This window comes from Gopherus flavomarginatus, chromosome 4 (assembly GCF_025201925.1).
Source record: "Gopherus flavomarginatus isolate rGopFla2 chromosome 4, rGopFla2.mat.asm, whole genome shotgun sequence".
Classification (NCBI taxonomy): domain Eukaryota; kingdom Metazoa; phylum Chordata; order Testudines; family Testudinidae; genus Gopherus; species Gopherus flavomarginatus.
In genome coordinates, this window is record NC_066620.1 from 136,267,926 (window position 1) to 136,290,771 (window position 22,846).

At 39.3% G+C, this 22,846-nt stretch overlaps 1 protein-coding gene across 1 annotated transcript in view; it reads left to right on the forward strand.

Annotated features, from left to right (window-relative positions):
- Positions 1 to 22,846, forward strand: part of PREP (prolyl endopeptidase) — a 168,825-nt gene that overhangs the window by 80,090 nt on the left and 65,889 nt on the right. The window contains exons 8-10 of the mRNA XM_050949268.1: positions 800 to 991; positions 16,361 to 16,558; positions 20,880 to 20,983. Coding sequence (XP_050805225.1) covers positions 800 to 991; positions 16,361 to 16,558; positions 20,880 to 20,983 — 494 coding nt within the window. The remainder of the gene's footprint in view (positions 1 to 799; positions 992 to 16,360; positions 16,559 to 20,879; positions 20,984 to 22,846) is intronic.

A 22,846-nucleotide genomic window follows, 5' to 3' on the forward strand; every position in this document is an offset into this window, starting at 1 on the left:
CGGTCCTGGGTCAGAGTACATGATCACAATATTCCAGGGCCTTTAAAACTATGACAGTCTCTGTCCTTGATAGCATAGAATCAAGCCTCAGTTCTTTTGGATGTTTTTGAATCCCCAAGTAGACAGTTGGTGATGTTCTTGTATCCGCTACTTTAATAAGGAACCTGATTTTCAGTATGGCAGTTGCTGCATTTAAGAAGTTTTTTTGATTGGTTAGGTTCTGGACATAGCATAAGTATTGTATATCTGGTTTATTCTTTCTTTTTTTTCTTTCTAGGGTCCTATAAACCTATATAAACATAGTAAAACGTAAGAGGAAAAGTATTGGAATCTGTCATACAGTCTGTTCCCATCCGCAAATTTATTCAATTCTAAGGTTGTGGTATAAAGGGACAAAATCAAGCCAATTCTGATTTAAAAGCAAACTGTCCTCATTTTATCCAATGAAGCATTTTCAAAAGTTCCTAGGAAAATCAAAGATTCATGCCACACAAATTTAAAAATTACTTTTTAATGAATATTGATGTCTGATCTTCCTTTGGGTAAGTACCAAATGCTGTAAAATAACAATGTGTTGGAATTTCATTTCTCAATTGGTAAGCTCGCAGCTGCTATTTATTAAGTATTCAGCTCAAGGCTTGTTTGTGATTTTATATGCAGGAATAACTAATACAGTCATTATTGTAGAAGGAGGAAGAAGCTACTGTGCAGTCCGAAGAACTTTATTGTTAAGTATTAAAATAAAATGTTTCTTGTTTAAAGAGTAAGGAATTAATATGAATGATTTGTTTGCTCTTAGGAATTCTTCAATGGGTGAAGTTGATAGACAACTTTGATGCCGAATATGACTATGTCACCAATGAGGGAACAGTGTTTACTTTCAAGACAAACCTCCATGCTCCAAATTATCGATTAATCAATATTGACTTCAGTGATTCAGATGAATCCAAATGGAAAGTGCTTGTCCCTGAGCATGAAAGAGATGTTCTAGGTAAGAATATAAACCAAGTGAAAGATGTCCTGTTCTGTTTTTTTTCCAAGTCAGTCTGCTAGTTATTGAAAAGGGCTTGTCGTTTAGACCCCTTTTTTTTTTCCTATTTATAGTTGTAGGGATTCTTTTGAGTTGGTTAAGGCACCAGACTGAGACTTGAGAGATCTCGGTTCAGTTCCTACCTTTGTCGCAGATTTCCTGTGTGACCTTGCTCAAATTCCTTGTTTCTTTGCGCCTCATTTCACAGTCTATAAAATTATGCTAATTTTATCCCCATTTTATGGGGCTTCGTGGAGATTGATTAAACATTTGTCAGGCACTCAGATATGTTAACTGGGGCCCTGTAAGCAGACAAAAGTAAGAGCTAGCCTAGCAGTGGTACAGTACACTATAAGCCAGGGGATCAGATTTTGAGACACAGGTTTGATCTGTCGTTCTTGAGCTGACAGGAATTGGGAGTGCTGAAAGGCAAGGCAAGATTTGATGGCATAAAAGAGGTGGCTAGAGTATTTGATATTTTTTGAATTTTTTGTTTTTTAAGGAAAAGTGAAAGCAGGACCTTCTGATTTTGAATTAAAATAAAGATGCAGTACAATAAATTCCAGAACTCTGCACTAACTCAGGAGTTTTTTTTTTAAATGCACTTATTTTGGGATTTTTTTAGTATTTATGTGTGGTGAATTAATTGTAGATATTGTAGAAAATCCTATCCTGATGCATCTTTGTTCCAGTGTTTCAAAGTTTAATACATTTTGGTGCTCTTTGCTCCCTACAGTACGTTGTTTAATTATACCTGACTAGCATAATAATGACTGTTTGTTTGAAAACTACACATTTTTTTACTAGGTTTTTTGTTCAAATCCCCTCACTGATTTTGTGGTAATGTTCCTGTGTATTGCATTTTACATTGGTGATGAAATAATAAGAGTCCTGTATACTTACCAAGTGACTGCTGTCAGGACTGGCGCTAGGGGTTTAAGTGCCCTAGGCGGACGGCAATTTTGCTGCCCCGCGCGCTGGTCCCGCGGCTCCGCTGGAGCTGCTGCAGTGGTGCCTGCGGAGGCTCCGGTGCGCCGTGGCTCCGGTGGAGCTGCTGTGGTGATGCCTGCGGGCGGTCCACCGGAGTCGTGCGAGCAGCCGACTGTCCGCCCACCTGCCCGCAGGCACGACTGCGGCAGCTCCACTGGAGCCGCGGAGCACTGGACCCTCCCCAGGCACCACTGCAGCAGCTCCACCGGAGCTGCCTGCTGCCCCCTCCGGCAAAACGGCGCCCACCAATTATTCTGGCACCCTAGGCGATTGCCTAGGCTGCCTAAATGGTAGCGCCGGCCCTGACTGCTGTATCCCAGCTAACACAGCCTCCGCTCTCTTCTCTTTCAAAACACTGTTAGATCACTTCTTCCATGACACCCAGAAGCTGTGAATTCATGAGAATAATGTTCTAAGAACTCTGTGGATGATTCCCTCCTTTGGCTTTCCCAGTGTATCCAGCAGTCTCTGGACCACATCCTTGCCATACCCTGGGTTCTATGTGCCACAAAAGGGCTGTAAAGCTGCTTTAAATTGACAGCTGAAAAATCCCCCAACATGAGGAATCCCTAACTGGCATAGAACCACCTTAGCCAGCTCTACACTACCGTTTCCTATCTCTATCCCTGATACAAGGATTATTGGGCGGGGGGCGGGGAGGAATGGAGCATGACTGGACTATGCTTTTCCAAGTTATGCTCAAAGTCAAATGGGCCTTTGGCTGTCCTAAGGTTTTGGGGTTGCAAAGATGGCAAGCACAGCTTGGTCATACTCAAATATTGAGCCCTCTAGGTCTCTATTTTAGATTGTAAGCTCTTTGATGCAGGGAACTCCTTCACCTTTTACTTGTGCGGGGCGGAGTACGTTGTCAGTGCTATATGTGTAATAAATAATAGATAGAAGTGACAAATTATCTTCCATTCTGGTCATCTGTTAACTGTTCATCAATCTCTGAAGTTGTATTTAAGTCATAGGTAACAGCAATGTAAAACATGGCTTTGAGTTAAATATATAGCTAAAAGTCTAACAGTGCCCAAATGCTATGGATCTTGGCACTAATACATTTTGTTATTACTTTTCTGAAATGAAAATCCTGTGCTTTACCTTGATTTTTTTAGTTTTAGCACACGAGGAGTTATTTCACAATAAATTTCTGCTTCAGCTTTTCCTTTCTATAAGCAAAGTCAAATTGAGTATGTGTATAGTCATATAATAATTTTAATGCATCAAAAACATCTTTAAGGGATTATATTTGGCAACCTTGACTATTCAAATGGAACTAGGACTTAATTTAGATAACTAAAGGTTCAGATAAATCAGAGTACTGAGGGTAGTGGCCATTAGAAACTAAAAAATGGCTCAGACACTTCAACCTAAACACCAGTGGACATGTCCGACCTGCAGTGAACTGAAAGTTTTGGGTGACTGTGGCCTGGATAATCAAAATTTCACTATACCTACATGCAGAGCAGCAATACACAATAATATACAATGCCCAGAGCGGAGCTCCAGTAAATATTTTCTATCGCCCTGGAGTTTTTCTAGCATGTTGGGAGTGTAGGAGGCTCCAAGAAATACTCTGAGAATTTAAGCCGATTTAGCTTTATAGAGATAGCTATGTAAAATAATTGTTGCAATAGGTAAGTGGCTTCATTAGATAATGGGGATTAAATATATATTAAAGCCAACACTAAAATGAAATAATCTAAAACAGTTTGATAAAATGTGGTGGCACCTATAAATTAAAGGGCTGCATTCCTCTGTGCCAAAGGAACCATAAGTGCTTGTAACAATCCTGAGACATAGCTCTAAATAAAAGAAAATAACACTAGATTGACGCTGATGAAACTAGAATCCTTCATTCCTAAAGCGCAAGCTATTGTAGTGAAGAAAGACCAGCCTGCCGTTATGTCATATTGCTTTAATCCTTCCAAGATTTTGTTTGGAAAGACACAATTGTAGCAGAAGGCAGTTAATAATTTATTGCTGTGAAAGCCTTAGAGTCAAGTGAATTTGATTTAATTTGTTACAAAGATGACATGGTAATAAAACGCCTCCTACAAAAGTTATGACTATAAGAATTCAAAGATTAAATGAGCATTTGCTGCTTAGAGAGACAAAGTGGGTGAGGCAACATCTTTTATTGGTCCAACTTCTGTTGGTGAGAGCCACACAGAGCTCTTCTTCTGGTCTGGGAAAAGTACTCCCAGCGCCACAGCAGATTGTTTAGCATAAGTAGTAAGCACATATTGTAAGGGACCACTCAAGGCAGAGTGGCCTGTTAATACCTCTGCAGCCGTAGGACATAAAGAGGAGTTTAGTGAGTTACAGATTGTTGTAATAAGCCATAAATCCAGTGTGTCTGTTCAGTCTATGATTTTTAGTGTCTAGAAGAGTAATGAATTTAAGTCTCCAGGCTTGTCTTTGGAGAGTGTTGTGCAGGTTTCCTTTGAGGATGAGGGTGGATAGGTCAGATGTAGTGTGGCTGCTTAGTGAAAAGTAATAGGTGTTAGGGTGTTTTTGTCTTTTTTTTTTTCATTTTCCTGTGTGAGCTCATTCAAGAGCATAGGTATTGCATAGTTTCATCCAGATAGTTATCAGGGCATTTAGTGCACTGGATGTAGTACCATGTTGTGGTAGGCAAGTGTGGGATCCATGGATCTTGAAAGGTGTATTGTGGTGCGGCAGTGGAGATATGAAGTTTTGCATCTGTTGTTCTATCAGGGTGCTGCTTTGAATTGGTTTGTCCAGACTCCTGAACTGTGAGGAGCTTGCTTCTGATTATGAGCTTTGAGAGGTTGTGGGGGATCTGCTTGGTTCTATATAATAGTGATTATGTACCCAGATATAATGAACAGTATTGGAAATCACTTCACAAACATTTTAGCAACTGATGCTCCAAGGTACAAATATTTTTCTTGCTTAGAATGGAATATGGAAATCTGTAACTCAAAATTCTGCTGCGTTTCCATGATCTACTTGTTAGCCATATCTTCTCCTTTTCTGGATATGAACATAGTCTGAATTTCATAAAAACAACCACCACGTTATAATGGAAATAGATTTTGTGAGTCAGGACTAATAAATATGAAACTCTGCCAGTGTCCTCCAGTGGCAAAAATTTCTCACAGACTATAAGGTAATATGTCATACTGCATTTGTAGTGCAGCTAACGGCCTAACTAACAAAAAAAAATACACATACCAAGAAATGAGTGAATTTAATTTGCTTTACTGACCCAGTCCTCCAGGTACAGTTGGCCGTGGGCTTTAACTTGTGTTTGACAACCCAGTCCTGCATTACAAGTTCAATAAAACTTTGAAAAAACAAATGCATTCTGATAATATGTGGTTGTAAATATGACAGATGTTTAAAAGCATAGAGCGTAAAGAATTCTTCATTTGCATTCTTATTTTGAGTCAGTCTCTCCCTAACAGTAAGCACTGTCAAGGTTTACTTAATTCTCAGTAGGCATTTCACACAAAGTAAAGATAAATTTAGAACTCTAATCAGTGAACGAAGGGGAAAAAAAAAAATCACAACCATCTAAAAATGAAAAATTTTAAGTAAGGGCCCCAGGATATCTGCATTTGCCATGAGATGCATTCCCATCCATGCTCCCCCAACTGGAAAGCATTTGTGTTGTATTACATTTAATTCTCAGAGAGTATAAATATTTACCAAGGTTTATGAATTAATAGTAAAGTGCAAGTTTAAAAGATAACAAAGGCAGTATTAAATGTGCAGAGGTCATTCATCAAAGAGATCTCGGAACAGTGTGAGATCTTACATACCACAGAGCTTGTTTAAGAGCAGCAGGGTGATTTCAGTATGAAGTTTAGATCATCTCCCTCAGGATGGCTGGTAACTGAACCCCTAAGGCCTCACCCCTTCCCCAAAGATCCCAGCCCTGCGCTGCCTCTCCCCCTAAAGGCCATATGTCCTTCAGTTCGGTGTCTTCTATATTGGGGGGGAGGAGTAAGGAATTTAATGTTCCCTTGCCACCAGTGTGGCCACCTCCAAAAGTGTTTTTTTAGTGCATATATTCAAATATATTGTGATAGCTCCCAAAGGCCCTACGCAGGATCATGACCCCATTATGATAAGTGCTGTAAGAACAAATAGGAAGAGGGAATATGCCAGTGAAGCAGGTTATGCTAGATTTTTACTGCTGGGGACTGGCTTCACTCCCTCTCTGCAATGTGCGGAGGAGGATTCCTCCCTTTTGTAGCTCGCCTGGGGCTCAATTACTGGCCCCTAAGCAAAGGCTGTAAGAAGCAGATTTTAGTAAACTTCCAAAGTAGTTATACGTTGCAACTCAAAAGAGAGGGTACAGTTACTTTAAAAACAGTTCCATAGGTCTTTATTTTGGTGATGCACAAACTAGAATAGAGCCCTCTGTTCATTCAGTCATAGATAGATATATTGGCTTTGCAGGGGTACCAAGAATAAAGAGCAGTCGTTAAAGTGAGTAGATAGGACTCTGAGTTTGAAGTTAGCTGTAATGATTTCTAAATTTATATCTTGACCTGGTATTGTGGTGTTTATTGTATGCATATATTGAATTCATTCAATAGCCGGGCTGTCAGCAAAGGCCCCCAGGAAGGCAGAGGGGGTTCCTGGTATACCCTTCACAGCAAACACTTGAGACTGTGCAAGAGCTGTTCACATTGGTGCCCTGGTTTGATCCCTTGCTAGGCCTGCCAGCCATGTCTTCCTCGGAGGTACTCAGTCTTCGGGGGGAAGGAGGAGTTCAAAGCATCCTGAAATGGTTAAGAGTGAGACAAAAACAAATTCTAGGGGAGACTAAGACCCATCTCCCCAAAGGTTAGGAGTCTGGGGCAAGATAATCAGTGGGATAAGACAGGCCTTTTGCTGTTTTAAAAAGCCTTATTCTCTTAAGTATGCTTTACTCCTATCATTAGATAAACAATACTTTTGTTTTAAGAAGGGTGTTTTGGGTCATTGTAATCTACTGGTTGCAGATTCCTGAAAGGAAGGACCAGATTCACTCAGACTTGCTGGGCAAACAGTCAGCACACAGGATACTGTAGTCCAGCACCTGGTCTAAAAGTGGAAGAATTGCATGGTTCCACCTCAAAGAGAGGTAGAAGTCATGGGGCCTGATACCTGTGGGGCTGCAATCTGGGAAACCAGAGGTGCAACGAGTCCAGGGGTGGGCAAACTACAGCCTGTGTCATAAACAGATAGCTAAGGGTTAATGTTCGTTTACCTGTAAAGGGTTAACACAGGGATCCAATTACCTGACCAGAGGACCAATCAGGAAACAAGACTTTTCAAATCTGGGTGGAGGGAAGTTTTGGGTGTGAGTTCTTTGTTCTTTGTCTTGGGTCTGACCCTCTCGGCTCTGAGAATGATTTTTTCTATCTCCTGGCTTTCTAATCTTCTGTTTCCAAGTTGTAAGTACAAGGATAGTAAGACAATAGGTTTATATTGTTTTCTTTTGTATTTACATGTGTGTAGTTGCTGGAGTGTTTTGAATTGTATTCTTTTTGGATAAGGCTGTTTATTCTTTTTTTCCCTTTAAGGAATTGACCCTGTATATTGTCACCTTGATACAGAGACTATATATAATGTCCTTTTTCACTCTTTTTTTATATAAAGCTTTCTTTTTAAGACCTGTTGGAGTTTTTCTTTAGTGGGGAATTGAGTCTGCAGCTCACCAGGGAATTGGTGGGAGGAAGAAGTCAGGGGGAAAATCTTTGTGTTAGATTTACTAAGCCTGACTTTGCATACCCTCTGGGTGAGGGGGGAGAAAGGTTAGCTCTCTCGGTGCTTGTGTTTCAAGGACTTGAAACAGGGAGGATGGAATCCCTCTGTTTAGATTCATGGAGCTTGCTTCTGTATATCTCTCCAGGAACCCAGGGAGGGAACACCTGGAGGGGAGGAGGGGGAAGGGAAAGGTTTATTCCCCTTTGTTGTGAGACTCAAGGAATCTGAGTCTTGGGGTCCCCCAGGGAAGGTTTTGGGGAGACCACAGTGAGCTAGGCACTGTATAATTCTTAGCTGGTGGCAGCGATACCAGGTCCAAGCTGGTACCTAAGCTTGGAGGTTTTCATGCTAACACCCATATTTTGGACGCTAAGGTCCAGATCTGGGAAGAAATGTTATGACAGCCTGTGGGCCAGATCTGACCCGCCAGCCATTTTAATCCACCCCTCGAGCTCCCGTTGGGGAGTAGGGTCTGGGGCTTGCTCTGCTCCAGCTGGGGAGCAGAGTCTGGAGCTGCTCCATGCGGCTCCCAGTGGCATGTCTCCCCTACAGTTCCTATGCATAGGGGCAGCCAGGGGGTTCTGCACACTGCCCCCGGCCCAGGCATCAGTTCTGCAGCTCCCATTGGCTGGGAACCATGGCCAATGGGAGCTGCAGGGGCAGCACCTACGGAACTGGGCAGCATGTAGCTGAGCCACCTGGCTGCGCCTCCGTGTAGGAGCTGGAGGGTGGACATGCCGCTGCTTCTGGAATCCTGCCTGGAACCTGCACCCCTGAGCTACCCTGCCGCCGTGAGCTACCCTGCCCTACACCACAACCACCTGCCCCAGGCCTGATCCCCCTCCTGCCCACCGAACGCCTCTATCCCAGCCCAGAGCACCCTCCTTCACCCCAAACCCCTCATTCCCAGCCCCACCCCAAAACCCACACCCCCAGCCAAAGCCCTCAACCCCTCCCACGCCCCAACCCCAATTTCATGAGCATTCATGGCCCACCATACAATTTCTATACCCATATGTGGCTTTTGGGCCAAAAAGTTTGCCCGCCTCTGAGCTACCATGTAACTCTGACAGACTCTGAATAGAAATATTGAATGAGTCTATTGAGTAAAAAGATGCTATTTTCATGTAGTCATTTAAGACTTAGGACTCAGATGAGTTATGTTCCTGGTTGTCACAGACTTAAGTGACCTTAAGCAACTCAGTTAATGTCTTTGTGCCTTAATTTCCCCTCTCCAAAATGAGAATAGCAACAAGAATGTACAAACTTTAAAGTACTTTTATTCCCTCATGTAGAAGGTTATATATAAGTGCAAAATATTATTTATTTTATCACTTTTTTTTCTCAGTTTTAAGCCTTGCCCTGTAGGCATCTTTTTTTATGACAAAGTTTGGTATTAAAATAACCTTTCTGTCATTATTTTGCTGTTGATATAACACAGATTTCTAATTGCATTTTTTATTTAAATTCACTATAAAGAACCCTTCCAAACCTCTGGGCATTTCCCAATCAATATAAAACTTATATTGCAATGTGTAAAAAAGTTTGTACATTCTTGCAGAGCTTGCTTGTTCAATGCTTTTAAGTATATAATGCTTTGCAATGGAGAGACAAGATCTGAAAACTAAAAACTCTATAATCAAATATATTCCTATAAAAGTAAGATTATAGCAAAACTAGATCAGAGAACAAAATCAAACTTCGGAATCAGGATCACAAAATAGTTGATCCTGATGAGAAGGGATTGTTATCTCTGTGAGTAGTAACTATATGTTTATTCCAACTATCAGGAGACTTATGCATTCCATTACTTTCATGTTGTCTTTAAAAATATCCATGACTTTTTACGCTGTTGAGTTTTGCATGCATATTGAAAGTGGGGGAGTGAATGGATGCATGAATATTCTTGAGGAACAATTGCACAAACTTTGTTCAGAACCTTAAGAAAATACACTGTGAATTGCACAGAAGGCTAGTAGGGAGCAGGGAATTGGCAGCTACCCAAAGGACCAGATTGGTGAGCTTGTAGTAGAAACCATTTAGTAGCTGGGGGTGTGGCTTAGCCCCAGAGTTTCGTAGCAACAACTCTGAGCTGCTCACACGACCAGAGCATGCTCAGACCAAGAAACGGCCCATGAATCACAGTCAGGAGGAGATGTTCTAGTCCAGAAGCACATCTTTGACTGAAATCTTTATCTGACTTTTCATGACCAGGGCTACCACAGGTCCATCATGGCTTTTTTCTCAAGAGATACCATGGCAAACCTGCACCAGTCATGATTGACCGAGGAATAGCCTTGGGTTTCTCGAGAGGCTTAGTTCCCCAGTGTTTGCAGCTTTAGAACAACTTTGCACTTTTTTCCTTTCTCACACGCGTATGGCAATATGGGTTGCAACTGACCTGAAATGTGTTAGGATCTTATTTTAGGGTGTCCTTTGCCTCCTTTTTATGTGTTTGTTAGATATGGCCATTTATAATATATATCTACAGTGAGTAATGCTTTATTCTGTAAACTGTTAATATTGTCTTTGCAGGTCTTCCTACACATAAATAATTCTAGGTTTATTGTAGTGGGGGAAAGTGTTATTTTCTATGAGTTCTACAAACATGACTGTTGGTCTGAAATGTGGACTAACTCACATGGCAGAAGAAAGGAAAATTGCACACTAGCAGCTGTCTTTGAACTCGAGCTTTGAAACTCCATCAAAATGTATCCCTTATTAATGGGGTTGACACATGTGCTTGGTCAGGAAGTGAGTTTTTGATGTTTCCTCTTAGGAAATATTTGCACATGGGATCTTGTCTTCATTTTGGTTCTCTCTTCTCCTCCACCAGTGATTCAGGATAAGAATGTCAATATGCATCTGTACAGTTGGATTACATGACATGATGTGTCTAGCACTGCAAAAATAAAAGGTCAGCACTAATTTCAATACCTTAAGTTTTCAGGATGGGTTTTTGACATGAAGGAATTCAACATTCTGTACCTAAAACCAAATTAAAATTATTAGGAGGGAAATTTTTATTAGTGGAACAGAGACATATCCTTGACCTCAGTGAAATCCATTGTCCTAAAGGGACTGTTTTTTGGGGAAAATATTAACACATATTTATAAAAATATGGTCTGACAATCCCTCCTAAACTGGAAGGGTTGACACATTTCTGAGCTCCCAGGCATTATTCGTGACTAAAATTCTACTCTAAGCCTCTCTCCAAAGCCTAGAAAAAAACAGCTCAGTGCTGAAAACCCCTTGTACATTGGTTGTAACAAAATCCACACAAACCCCAATGTACAGGCAGTATGTAGAGTTGCAACACAGCTCCTCTGTGCTCTCTCTTTAGCCACTCTTACGGCTCACTTCTAATAGTCCCCTCACCTTGCGTCACCATTCCCACCCCCAAAGTGGAAGACACAACTTTGCACTTTGGGAGAGTTTCATCTAAGGAAAACAGCATTCAGTATCATAACAGCAAATTCAGTTCTAGGACCGTTTGCACCAGTGTTATAAAATGTGGTTTGTATTGGTTTGTTTAAAAAGTCCATAACCAGGATCATCTTTTCTTTTAACTGTAACATACACATTTGTGTGAATGTTAATAAATATGTGCCAGAGAATATTATGATGGCTACATACTGGTTAAAAAGGAAACTTTCTGTATATACAGTCTAGACTCTAGACGTTTCCTTGAGGTGGAAAGAAACCAGTTAAAGCATTCTGGATACGTGCTTGCAGTGTCAGCAGAGGAGGTGAGGTTATGGGCTTGACTACAAAGTACAATAGTGTCTTGTGTCTCCAATTCTCAAAACAGAGATTAGAGTACAGAGAAATTCAGTTCATGGTTTTATATAGAGAAATGGCTATTATTAACAATTCAGCATTATTTTAGTTTGATAATTTAGCACTTCACTTAATTGTAGGCTCTTTACTGTTCTTTTAAGTCTAGTTAAATTTTTTTCTCTTTCTGTGCTTGTATAGCCCATACTAGTATTTATTTTCTGTAACTATGTTTTGGGGGAGACTTTCAGAAGTGCTCTATACATTTATGAGTATAAGTCCACTTGGCCTTCCATGGGACTTGTGCTCCTCAGGCACTTTTGAAAATACTCTTTCCCTCTCCTCTCCCCTCCCCTCCATCTTGTTATCTGTTTTCTCCACCTTGTGGAGATTATTTATGACCACATAATATACTGAAGGGGTGGATAAGAGCCGATATCACCACCTTCAAAGCATGCTCCACAATATTTGTAAGAGGTATCAATGGAAACTAGATGCCTTTGCCCTGAAAAATTGAAATGATCTCTAAGAAAAGGGAAGTACAGTGGAAGTGAACATTTAATTAATTTTATCCTGTACTGAAAGGATCCATCAAATTACATTGTGTAGCCAACTAATCAGTGAGGAATCAGTGATTGTCACAATTATATTTTAAAATGGAGAGCTTTCGCTTGATATTTTTGATGGGGAGTAAGTATTTTCATAAAGAGGAGATCTAAATAAATATTTTTTCATGCATGTTATGGGTTATACCCAGTTCTGAGGTTAATACAACTTTAAGATGCAGAACATTTTTAATGTAAAAGTTGAGAATTTTCTAGTTATAGAAGTACTTTGTCTACTGGGAACACAAATTGCACTTCTGCATCCCATATTTGTGCTGCCTAACAATTACTTGTGTTGCCAGAAGTAGAATATTGCCATTATTGCATCTATGCTTTTTTCTTGTTAATATTTTTATTAATAAACCAAAGTTATAAAATGAACTAAAACCACTTTGAACGTTGGCATTTTGTAGATTCTACAGTTTTATTCAAACTGCCTATTGTACATAGGAACCATATAAAAAGAGGCTATATAATAATGTAGTATTTCTTATTTTAGTTAGAGCTCGGTATGATGTTATAACTTGAAATGCCTAATAAGATGTAAGAAATTAAAATGTAAAACTATATTTCATTATCCATCCTCACTTATAAGATTTATTCCACACCACAGCAATGATTATATAGCAACTACTATTTTATAAAGAGTGCCATACTTATCTATTACAGTATCTTGTCATACCAGGTCATGGCTCCATGATTAAAATACCAGTTAGTATTCCAGTATAAAGGGTTTGGCCTGAAAGTTGCCAGGTTTACGTTAAAAAAACAGAATTGTTTCCTCCAAAAATCTGAAGAAAATGGGTCAATCGCTTGAGTTGCATATGTAATGTTTAAAATAACATAACTATAAAAATTTAAACTAGTGTCAAATTTTCATTGGCCCTTCAGGAAAGAGGATGAGGGGAAGGTGATGACTCTGTACAGTCATTAGGATTCAAAGGTGAGCAGGAGCCAGGGTGTCACAACAGTGGAAGGACAGATCTGACCTATATAAGGAAAAGAAACAGTTATGGACAAATTAGTTTTGACCTACACTTCTGAGAGTTTGTTATCCTTATCTAAAATTATGATGATGAGGAAGAACATAACACATTCTGGAACTTTTGTTCTGAAAATTGGATGTGCAAACATGTTTTTAGTCTGTATTCAGCTTTGCTGTGGTTGGTTTAAAAAGACTGTTGGGGAAACCCTGAATTCTCATAGAGAGTTTTAAAACCCAGGATAAACCTGTAAGATGGGTCTTTGTCATATTTTAGTCGGTTTTGTTTTGCTTGCTTTGTTTCTGTATTGATTTTCATTGTTTTCTGTTTTTAGTTATACAGTAGAATCTCAGAGTTACAAACACCTTGGGAATGGAGCTTGTCCATAACTATGAAATGTTCATAACTCTAAAACAAAAAGTTATGGCTGTTCTTTCAAAAGTTTACAGCTGAACAGTGACTTAATACAGCTTTGAAACTATAATATGCAGAAGAAAAATGCTGCTTTCCTTTTTTTTTTACTAGTTTACGTTTAACACAGTATTGTATTGTATTTGTGTTTGTTTTTTTCGTCTCTGTTGCTGTCTGATTGTGTACTTCCAGTTCCAAATGAAGCGTGTGGTTGACTGGTCAGTTCGTAACTCTGGTGTTCTTAACTCTGAGGTTCTACTGTAGGAGCAAAAACTATTGGTCATGATGTTACTTGAATGTAACAATACCCTTAGGCAATCCTAGCTCTAGTCTTTGTCTGCTCATTTAATGGCATCTCTGCAGTTCCTTGCAACCATGAGCCAAATGAAAACTTTGTTCAACAGTTGGACCTTGGCTGTGATCCAGCCCTCCAACCTGACCCAAATGAACCACGTTCTCTTCTGCCAGGGAAAGAAGCCACAGTTTTGGCCCAAAGAACACAAGAATTGTTATCTACTTATCACCTGACAAGAGAAAGGAGAACTTATTTTATATTTTCCCCTCATCTCCTTTCTTATCCTTTACCTCTGTATCCATTTTGTCAAAATTTGGTTGAGGAAGTTGACTTGGTAAAGGAACAACTGTGAGTAAGTGAAAATGTTTTAGTTAGTTGCCAGCTAAGTAACCCTTTTCCTAAATGACAGAATTACTTAACGTGAAGCTGTTTTCTATAAGCTGAATTTTTCCCTTATGTGTAAGTTAATAAATTATGTGGTTAATAGGGATCTAAAGCCTATGGCATGAGGGAAACCCCAGGCATTTTAGGACATACTAAGAATGATGTGCACCAAGCAACATATAATCTGTAAGCCAAGGCACAGCATCCAAGTATCCAGGTGAATGCCACATGATAATATGTGATGTGGGAAAATTGGCACCATAAAGAGCTCATAAGCTTCCCAAGATAGGGTATGGTAGGGTAGAATCAGGTACCTTACAGACAGAGCTGGTCGAAGATTTTCCAACAGACCAGTTTTCTGTCAGAAAATGCTGATTCAATTAAGTCAAAATATTCTACACGTTTACCAGCCCAGAAATTTTAGAAAATTCCATTTAGGTTCTTCTGAAATTGAATGTTTCAAAATTTCAATCCCATGCAAAATTTTGCATTTCTGAAAGAATTTTCATTCTAAATTGGAACAAAATCAGAAATGCAAAATTTTCCATGGGATGAAAATTTGATTCCTGCCCAGCTATCTTCCCTATCTGGGAAATCCTAAACTATGTACTGGCCTTATATTAGATTTAAAAAACTGACACACACATGCTTGCTCAGAAATTAACTTTGATATTCTGATAATATCTAGAGATCTCAACCAGATTGGTACTCATGGTTGTACAGTGCATATCACGATAAATGACAGTCCTTGCCTCTGAGAATTTACAATCTGAAAGCCAGTGCATATAAGCAGTCTGTGTATGTCCCCATAAGAGGTGAATGAACTGCAGTGTGATCTGTTAGTTACATATTGCAGTTCAGTGAGGATTTGTGAAGCTTTGTAGCTAAAGGTTGGAAATATAGGTGATGTATGCTGGTTGGTTGTAAGAGGATTTCTGGTTCATGATTAGACTCATTGGAAGGGGTAGAGTTAAAGTTTGAGGGAGGGGCGGGATTGCTCAGTGGTTTGAGCATTGGCCTGCTAAACCCAGGATTGTGAATTCAGTCCGTGAGGGGGCTACTCAGGGAACTAGGGCAAAATCAGTACTTGGTCCTGCAAGTGAGGGCAGGGGGCTGGACTCAATGACCTTTCAGGGTCCCTTCCAGTTCTGTGAGATAGTTTTTTTTTCAATCTACAATGTAATATTTTATACTTATACATTTTAAGATTATATGAAGTGTGAAGATGTGTGAATATTTGTTTTATTTAAATCTAAATGCTTAGGTTTTTCTTTTTCCAACAGCATTGCTTGGTATATTTTAACTAATACCAAAGTAACAGCGTTAACTAAAAATTAGTTCTTGTCCTTTAATCTATATACTTCAAAATCGCTTCTCTTCATACTTTAAGGTTTAGTACTTATCAATATTAAGTATTAATCATCTGAAAAAGAAGTACATAATCTTTGTCTTAACTTTATAACATTAGTGTTCTCAGAACACTAGCTTGGGACTACATGGATTCCATTAGGCATCCTTAATCACAATGGAGTAGTTCTTATTCATAAGAATAGTCTACTGAATCCTTTAAAAGATACAAAAATGGCAATGTACTGTACATGGCTGTTCGCCTTTTCATTCTCATAAATTTTGTTTGCACAAAAGCTCTGGTTTATTTTTCAGTCTCGTATTCTTCCATAAATAATTTCCCTGATATATTTTTGACAGAAGGATTACCCTTTTATGAAGAAAACATTGTACATTTTGTCAATATAGCTTTGAAACACTGGACATACAGTAGCAACGTGAACCATTAAACACTGATACAGAAACATCTTTTAGTTTGTGTACATTAATTGCAAGGAGTTTGAAAAAGTATTTGTTAGAATGTATGTTCTGAGAATGTAAGTCTTATGAATATTACAGCTCTTTCCTGGCATCTTTTCTTTCATATTTATATGTAAATTTGCTGATATTTTGAAGAACTGTTCATTTTCACAGCTGCAAGGAAACTTTGAAGCTTACAGAATTTTAATCAGATATATGCCATAAGAGTTTTTGTGTGTGTTTTTAAAGCAATTTTTAAGGTTAGTTATATTTAATTATTTTGTTCCCACTGTAGTTTCGGGATCTTGTTTCGCTTTACTTTTTTTTCTTTTACCCCTTTTACAGAATGGGTTGCTTGTGTTAGGTCCAACTTCCTGGTATTGTGTTACCTGCATGATGTGAAGAATGTTCTACAACTTCATGATCTAGCCACTGGCACACATCTCAAGACTTTTCCTTTGGAAGTCGGCAGCATTGTGGGATATAGTGGCCGAAAAAAGGACACACAAATATTTTATCAGTTTATGTCCTTTTTATCTCCAGGTAAGGTTGTTTATTTCCTCGGGTGTTACCCCTTTTACAGGGGACCTGCCCAATGGATCTTTAATTTAGGAGGTACTGTACACATAATGAGACTGAATTTTGGTTTGATCTTTAGAGACCTAGAAAAAGGTGCTCTCCCCTAAACAGTGTGTAGTTGTTTGGACTGTGCATTTAAAATATATTAATGGAGAAGACTTTTAGATCTCTTGGATCTACAGTGAGTTAATACGTTAGAGATCTGGGTTCAGAAATGACTGAATATTACAAAGAGTTCTGTGGAAGATTGCAGCTTCTTGCTCATTCTGTCCTCCTAAAGAAGGAAATTAGTGTTGCTTTCATAGCACCAATTAGAGGCTGTACGAATGTGCTTTGAGCAGAACGGCATGATCATGGAAAAGTGGGCTAGATAATACCTTTTGGCTTATTCTCGAAGTGGGGTACTAAACTATGAAGTCTAACCTTCTCCATAGTGACTGCCCCATTCAGCCATCAATAATTTTATAACAGGTATCGTAGATCATCTGTGCTAAATGTAGGGAAATGTTAAAGTGTATTTCTTTCAAGAGCAAATCTGAAAGGGCCTGCTCGATAGTTAAATTCTAGTGAAAGCTTATGGACTGATGTTTTTTTTCCCCAAAAGGTATCAAGCACTCACAACTTCCATCAAAGTGCTCATCATCTCTGAAAATTAGGTCATTAGTGCAACCCAGAAAATGAACAGTTTGATGCTAAAACAAGGGTATGCTTTCCCATCATATATAGAAGAGCAAGCAATATTTATCTGCTTTGTGTGGTCCATGACGTGCTACTGACCCAAACTTCTTTCTTCTGAATAACAAAATATCAAGTAGCTGGATCTGGAGAAACTGTTAAAATTCATCATTTTGCATTTATCCCAGTTTCTGCTCTGCAGTTCTTGTTGAAGTAATACATTGGAGCACCCAGTGACATTCTGATTCTCTCTCACTAGTGGCAGTTTACAGTTGGACACCCAGAACTTATTCCAAAAACAGTTTGTGTGTGACAGGCCCTACACTCCACTGTGCTACGGAGACCCTCCAGTCACTGTCTAGAGTCCTGGCTTTCAGAGGTATTGAGCACACATAACTCTGATTGACTGAAAAGGGAGCTATGGGTGCTCAGTAAACCAGGCCCTATGCAAACTAATTAATCTGACAGTGTCCACAGAATGATATAAACACACCATGCAGCCACACACATTCTTTTGTTAGTGAGTTTTCTTGATTACTCAAAAGTCAAGCAGAAGTTAATCCCTGGATTAGTAAACTAGGTGGAAGGGGGAGAACCAAGGTCCCTAGAAAATTACTGATGCATTCTAAAGCAAACTTACTGTCTAAAAACTGATCATGAAGGTCTTAGCTTCCAAACTTAAACTGTATTTTTTCTGTACGTGGTCCTTGCTATATATTCCAGATTTTAACCATGAAGTATAACTATCACCCAGACAATGCATGTGCTACAATAGAAGAAAATGTGCAAGCAGTTGTTTGAGAGGGAGTGGTGTTCATTAGCCTGAGAGGAAGTCATGTGCTGATCTTTTCATTTAAAAAAACCCCCAAAATATCTGGGATGGAGCATGGCTTGTTTGAATAGGATTACTTTCTAAGTGGGCTTCCCCCATGCCTCATACCCTGAAAAATACCCTTTTCATTTTGTCATCCAAACTCTCCCTTCATTTTACACTAGAGTACGAAAATTAATCTACAAAACATAAAATATTTTCTTAAAATAAGTTTTTGTTTTTTTCCCCTCAGTTTCAAGCATAAAAAGAGAGGCAGGGAAGACTATATATCCAGATTGGAAATGATCTGAATATATGCTCTTAACATGAGTGGTGGTGTTGTGAATGTTGATGATTGAGTGTGGAGCCAGAAAGGAAAAACCCCACCAGCTTCAACCAGAAAGATCATGCAAGTAAAATCTTGAGTTACCTCAACAGACTGCAGAACAAGGCTGTGCATAAAGGTTTATCTATGTAAACTGAATAATTGCTGGATAAGATGGGGAAGAATGATGAGTGCAGAATGGGATGGCTCATCCTGAGTGCTAATAAAAGCAGAAGTCCCAAAAGGCCTGTAAGCTTCTTTCAAGCAAAATCATCTGCCCAGTTATTTCTGCAAGATGCCGGAGTTACCTTGTGAAATAAACAGCCTTTTTGTCCCAATGTATAATGAAAGGGTTCAGAGTAGGTACAAAATTATTCATAGTAATAGCCAGAGAGACTAGGAGAGAAATATGGCTAGTTTGGGGTTTTGTAAGAAAATTATATAATTTAAGGGAGAGGGTAGATTTCTTGCTGCTTTTCCTTTTCTGAGCTCCCTGCTGTTTAAATGGTCCCTGCTTTTTTTTACTACTTCTACTACATGTTAATACAGTATGATGTTTAGGGTAGGAGGAGCAACTTGTGTTAAAAAATAGTTAGATTTTCTTACTGCTACTTAAATCGTAGGTTTCTGTCCTTTTAATCAGCTGATATAACTAAGTCTTGTATTTTTCCTCTTTGCTGATAGGTAAGGAGATCTGTTACTGAATGTTTGTTAGATGCAAACTCACTTTGTATTAATGTACTGTGCTGAGAGCACAAGGGAATCTGCAAGCTGGCTATGTGCATCTTATTTTTGGCAATGTTGTCAAGTCAGTATACAGATAGACGGGCAATTTGGGCTGACCTTACTTTTGTTCCATTTACTGGCTCTCTACTGCAGTTGCACTCTCAGCCTCTGCTCTTTATACTCTGACACTGAGTGTTTCTCTCAGCGGTGATGGTATTGTACCTATTAGAGAGGAGAAATCATTAGGGAAAAAAAGTGGTAAGTTTTGGTACTTCCATACAATCCAGTAAACAGAATCTAAATCTTCTTCTCTCACTCCATCACCCTCACACTGTGTTTTCCTCTTTAATCTTAATTTATCTAAATTTGAAAGGGCAGTGCTCCACTTGATCAGAAAAAGCCCTATCCTAGGTCTGTCACCGACCCTGAATTTTTTTCCAGCTTTTGACAGAATGATCCTCTGTCCTGCAAGCCTAAGGATATTGACTGCTGGCTGTTGAAATTATGTTTATTTGTATCACACTAGGATTCCCAACCAAGTCTGAGGCCCCATTGTGATAGGAACTGTACAGACGTATGTTAAGACTCTGTCCTGATGAGCATACAGTATGACTAGACGAGACAAAGAGTGAGAGAGAAGCAGCACTATAATCCCAATTTTACATCTGAGGAACAAAGGCACAGAGAGACAAAGTGATTGTCCAAGACCACACAGGAAGTTTGGGAATTGAACCCTGATCGCTTGCATTGCAGTCCAGTTCCTTGATCACAAGACTGTCCTTATCCTTTCCTACCAACTGACCACCTTGGAAACCATTGGGGAAGAACGTATCTTTCTCAGGAATTGTAGAGAACAGAATGGGGGCAGAGAGTTTAAACACATGGTTAAGTGTTTGCAGGATTGGATCCTAGAAAAGGAAATTACAGTCTGAAAGCCAGATCCTGCCTGGCCCTTACACTGGTGCACAGTGACTTTTCCTCCATGTTCCCCTATAGGAAGGGCTAGGTAAAGAGGAAATGGGTGCATGGCTCTGCCTACTCCATAAAGGTGCAGTGGATAGAGAGGTGCTCCCCATAAAGGGCCGTTTCAGCAGGTATGCTGTCACTGGGCGATGAATGTTCTAGATTCCTGCTTCCCTGAAAAGAGTGTCTCCATTCCCTCAGGCAGTGCGGCTCTGCCTCAATCACACCCTTAAAAATGAGTTTAAGTCTAGCTGCTTCATCATGGTCATGTGCTTGAGCACGTGAATAATTTTACTCATATGAGTAATCCCACTGATTTCATTGAGCATGCTCAAATGAGTAAAATTATTCATGTTTAAGTGTTTTCAGGATCAGGCCCTAAGTGTTAGACTAAATTCAGTTCAACTACATAGGTATAATCTGTATTAACCCACCATGGTTCCAAGCAGACTCCTAAATCTTTCCATTATCTGAATTCTGTTGGGTTTATCATTCTTACTAAATGCAAAGCAGCTTAATTTTTTTTCCTTTTATTTAGTTGGTTGTGGGAATTCTAATGTCAAATGCTTAATATGGGCAGCGGTAATTGTTCTTTGCATATAGAAAGGCTCTGCATTCTTCAGTGAAGAAGTGCATGTCAGTTATTAAGTGTAAGAATGTATCAAGGCTGCTTCTTTACCCTACTGGGTTAACTTTGCCATCGTTACAGTCTTTCATATTTTTTAATCCAATGTCTTTTTAATGATGTCTGTGCACTTAATTGTCAAATTTGACCTCTGTTTCAGGTATTATTTATTACTGTGATCTGACGAAAGAAGAACTGGAGCCAAGAGTTTTCCGGGAGGTGACTGTGAAAGGATTTGATCCTTCGGTTTATCAGACAGTTCAGGTAATAACAAAAACATGAATTTTTCTACCTTTTTAATCACTTGCGAAGCAGGCTAACAAAAGCTGCATTTAAATGAGAGTAAGATCACTTTCAAGCATCTCCTGTGTAGTTTTCAATATCAGAGGTTGTAGCGTTTTGAGGCAGGACTAATGGGCCTTTTTTGGATAAGTTTTTAGCATGTGCCATGCCATGTAACTAAGAGGCAAACACAAGCATGCATCTTCTCATTTTGTTAATTTTAAAGGTATAGTAGTGTTTTGCATCAGTCTCAGTGATGTAATTGCTTTCCATATTCTGTGCAGTTCTTCCACTTTACTTAGTACAGTCATCCATGTAAACTCTTTTGATCAGGAACTATTTTGTTTTTATTTGTACAATGGGGTCCTGGGCATTAATACATTACAAATCATAAATAGATGTGTACAGCATTTGGATTCTGACAAGCTAATTCCTAAAGCTCCAAAATAAGAATGGCCATTCCAAGTCAGACCAATGGTCCATCAAGACCAGTAACCTGTCTCTGACTGTGGCCAGTGCCAGATGCTTCAGAGTGACTGAACAGAACAGAGCAGTTATCGAGTGATCCATCCCCTGTTGTCCAGTCCCAGCTTCTGGCAGTCAGAGGTTTAGGGACACCCAGAGTATGGGGTTGCATCCCTGACCATCTTGGCTAAAAGCTATTGATGAATCCATCTTCCATTAACTTACCTAGTTCTTTTTTTGAACCTGGTTATTCTTTTGGCCTTCACAACGTCGCCTGCCAATAAGTTCCACAGGTTGACTGTGTGTTGTGTGAAGAAGTACTTCCTTATGTTTGTTTTTAAACCTGCTGCCTATTAATTTCATCAGGTGATTCTAGTTCTTGTGTTACATGAAGGGATAAAAAACATTTCCTTACTTGCATTCCCATACCATTCATGATTCTGTAGATCTCTATCGTCTCTCCCGCCACCACCCTACATTAGTTATCTCTTTTTTAACCTGACCAGTCCAACTCTTTTTAATCTTTCCTCATGTGGAAGCTGTTCCATACCCCTAATCAGTTTTGTTGCCCTTCTCTGTCCTTTTTCCATACTAATATATCTTTCCTGAGATGGGATGACCAGAACTGCATGCAGTATTCAAGATGTGAGCATACCATGGATTTATACACAAGTATTATCTTTTCTGTCTTATTACCTCCTTTTCTTAATAATTTGTAACATTTTGTTAGCTTTTTTGACTGCTGCCGCACATTGAGCAGATGTTTTTAGAGAACTATCTGCAATGTCTCCAAGTTCTCTTTCTGGAGTGGTAACAGCTAATTTAGATCCCATTGTTTTCTATATATAGTCGGGATTATTTTTTCTAATGTGCGTTACTTTTCACTTATGAAAATTAAATTTCATCTGCCATTTTATTGCTCATTCACCAAGTTTTGTGAGATTCCTTTATAACTCTTGGCAGTCAGCTTTGGACTTAACAATTTTAAATAATTTAGTATCATCTGCAAACTTTTCAGCGTTACTGTTCATCTCCTTTTCCAGATCATTTATTAATATGTTGAATACCACATGTCTCAGTACAGATCCTTAGTGGAATCCACTATTTACCTCTTTCCACTGTGAAAACTGGCCATTTGTTCCCACCCTTTGTTTCCCATCTTTTAACAAGTTACTGATCCATGAGAAGACCTTCCCTCTTGTCCTGTGACTGCTTACTTTGCTTAAGAGCCTTTGCTGAGGGACCTAGGAAAATGAGGAAACAGATTGACAGAGTGAGACGGGTATCCAGAAGTCACCTACTACTGGACAGGCCCAACAAGGAAAATAACAACACCACTGGCCATCATGTACAGCCCCAGCTAAAACCTCTCCAGCACAT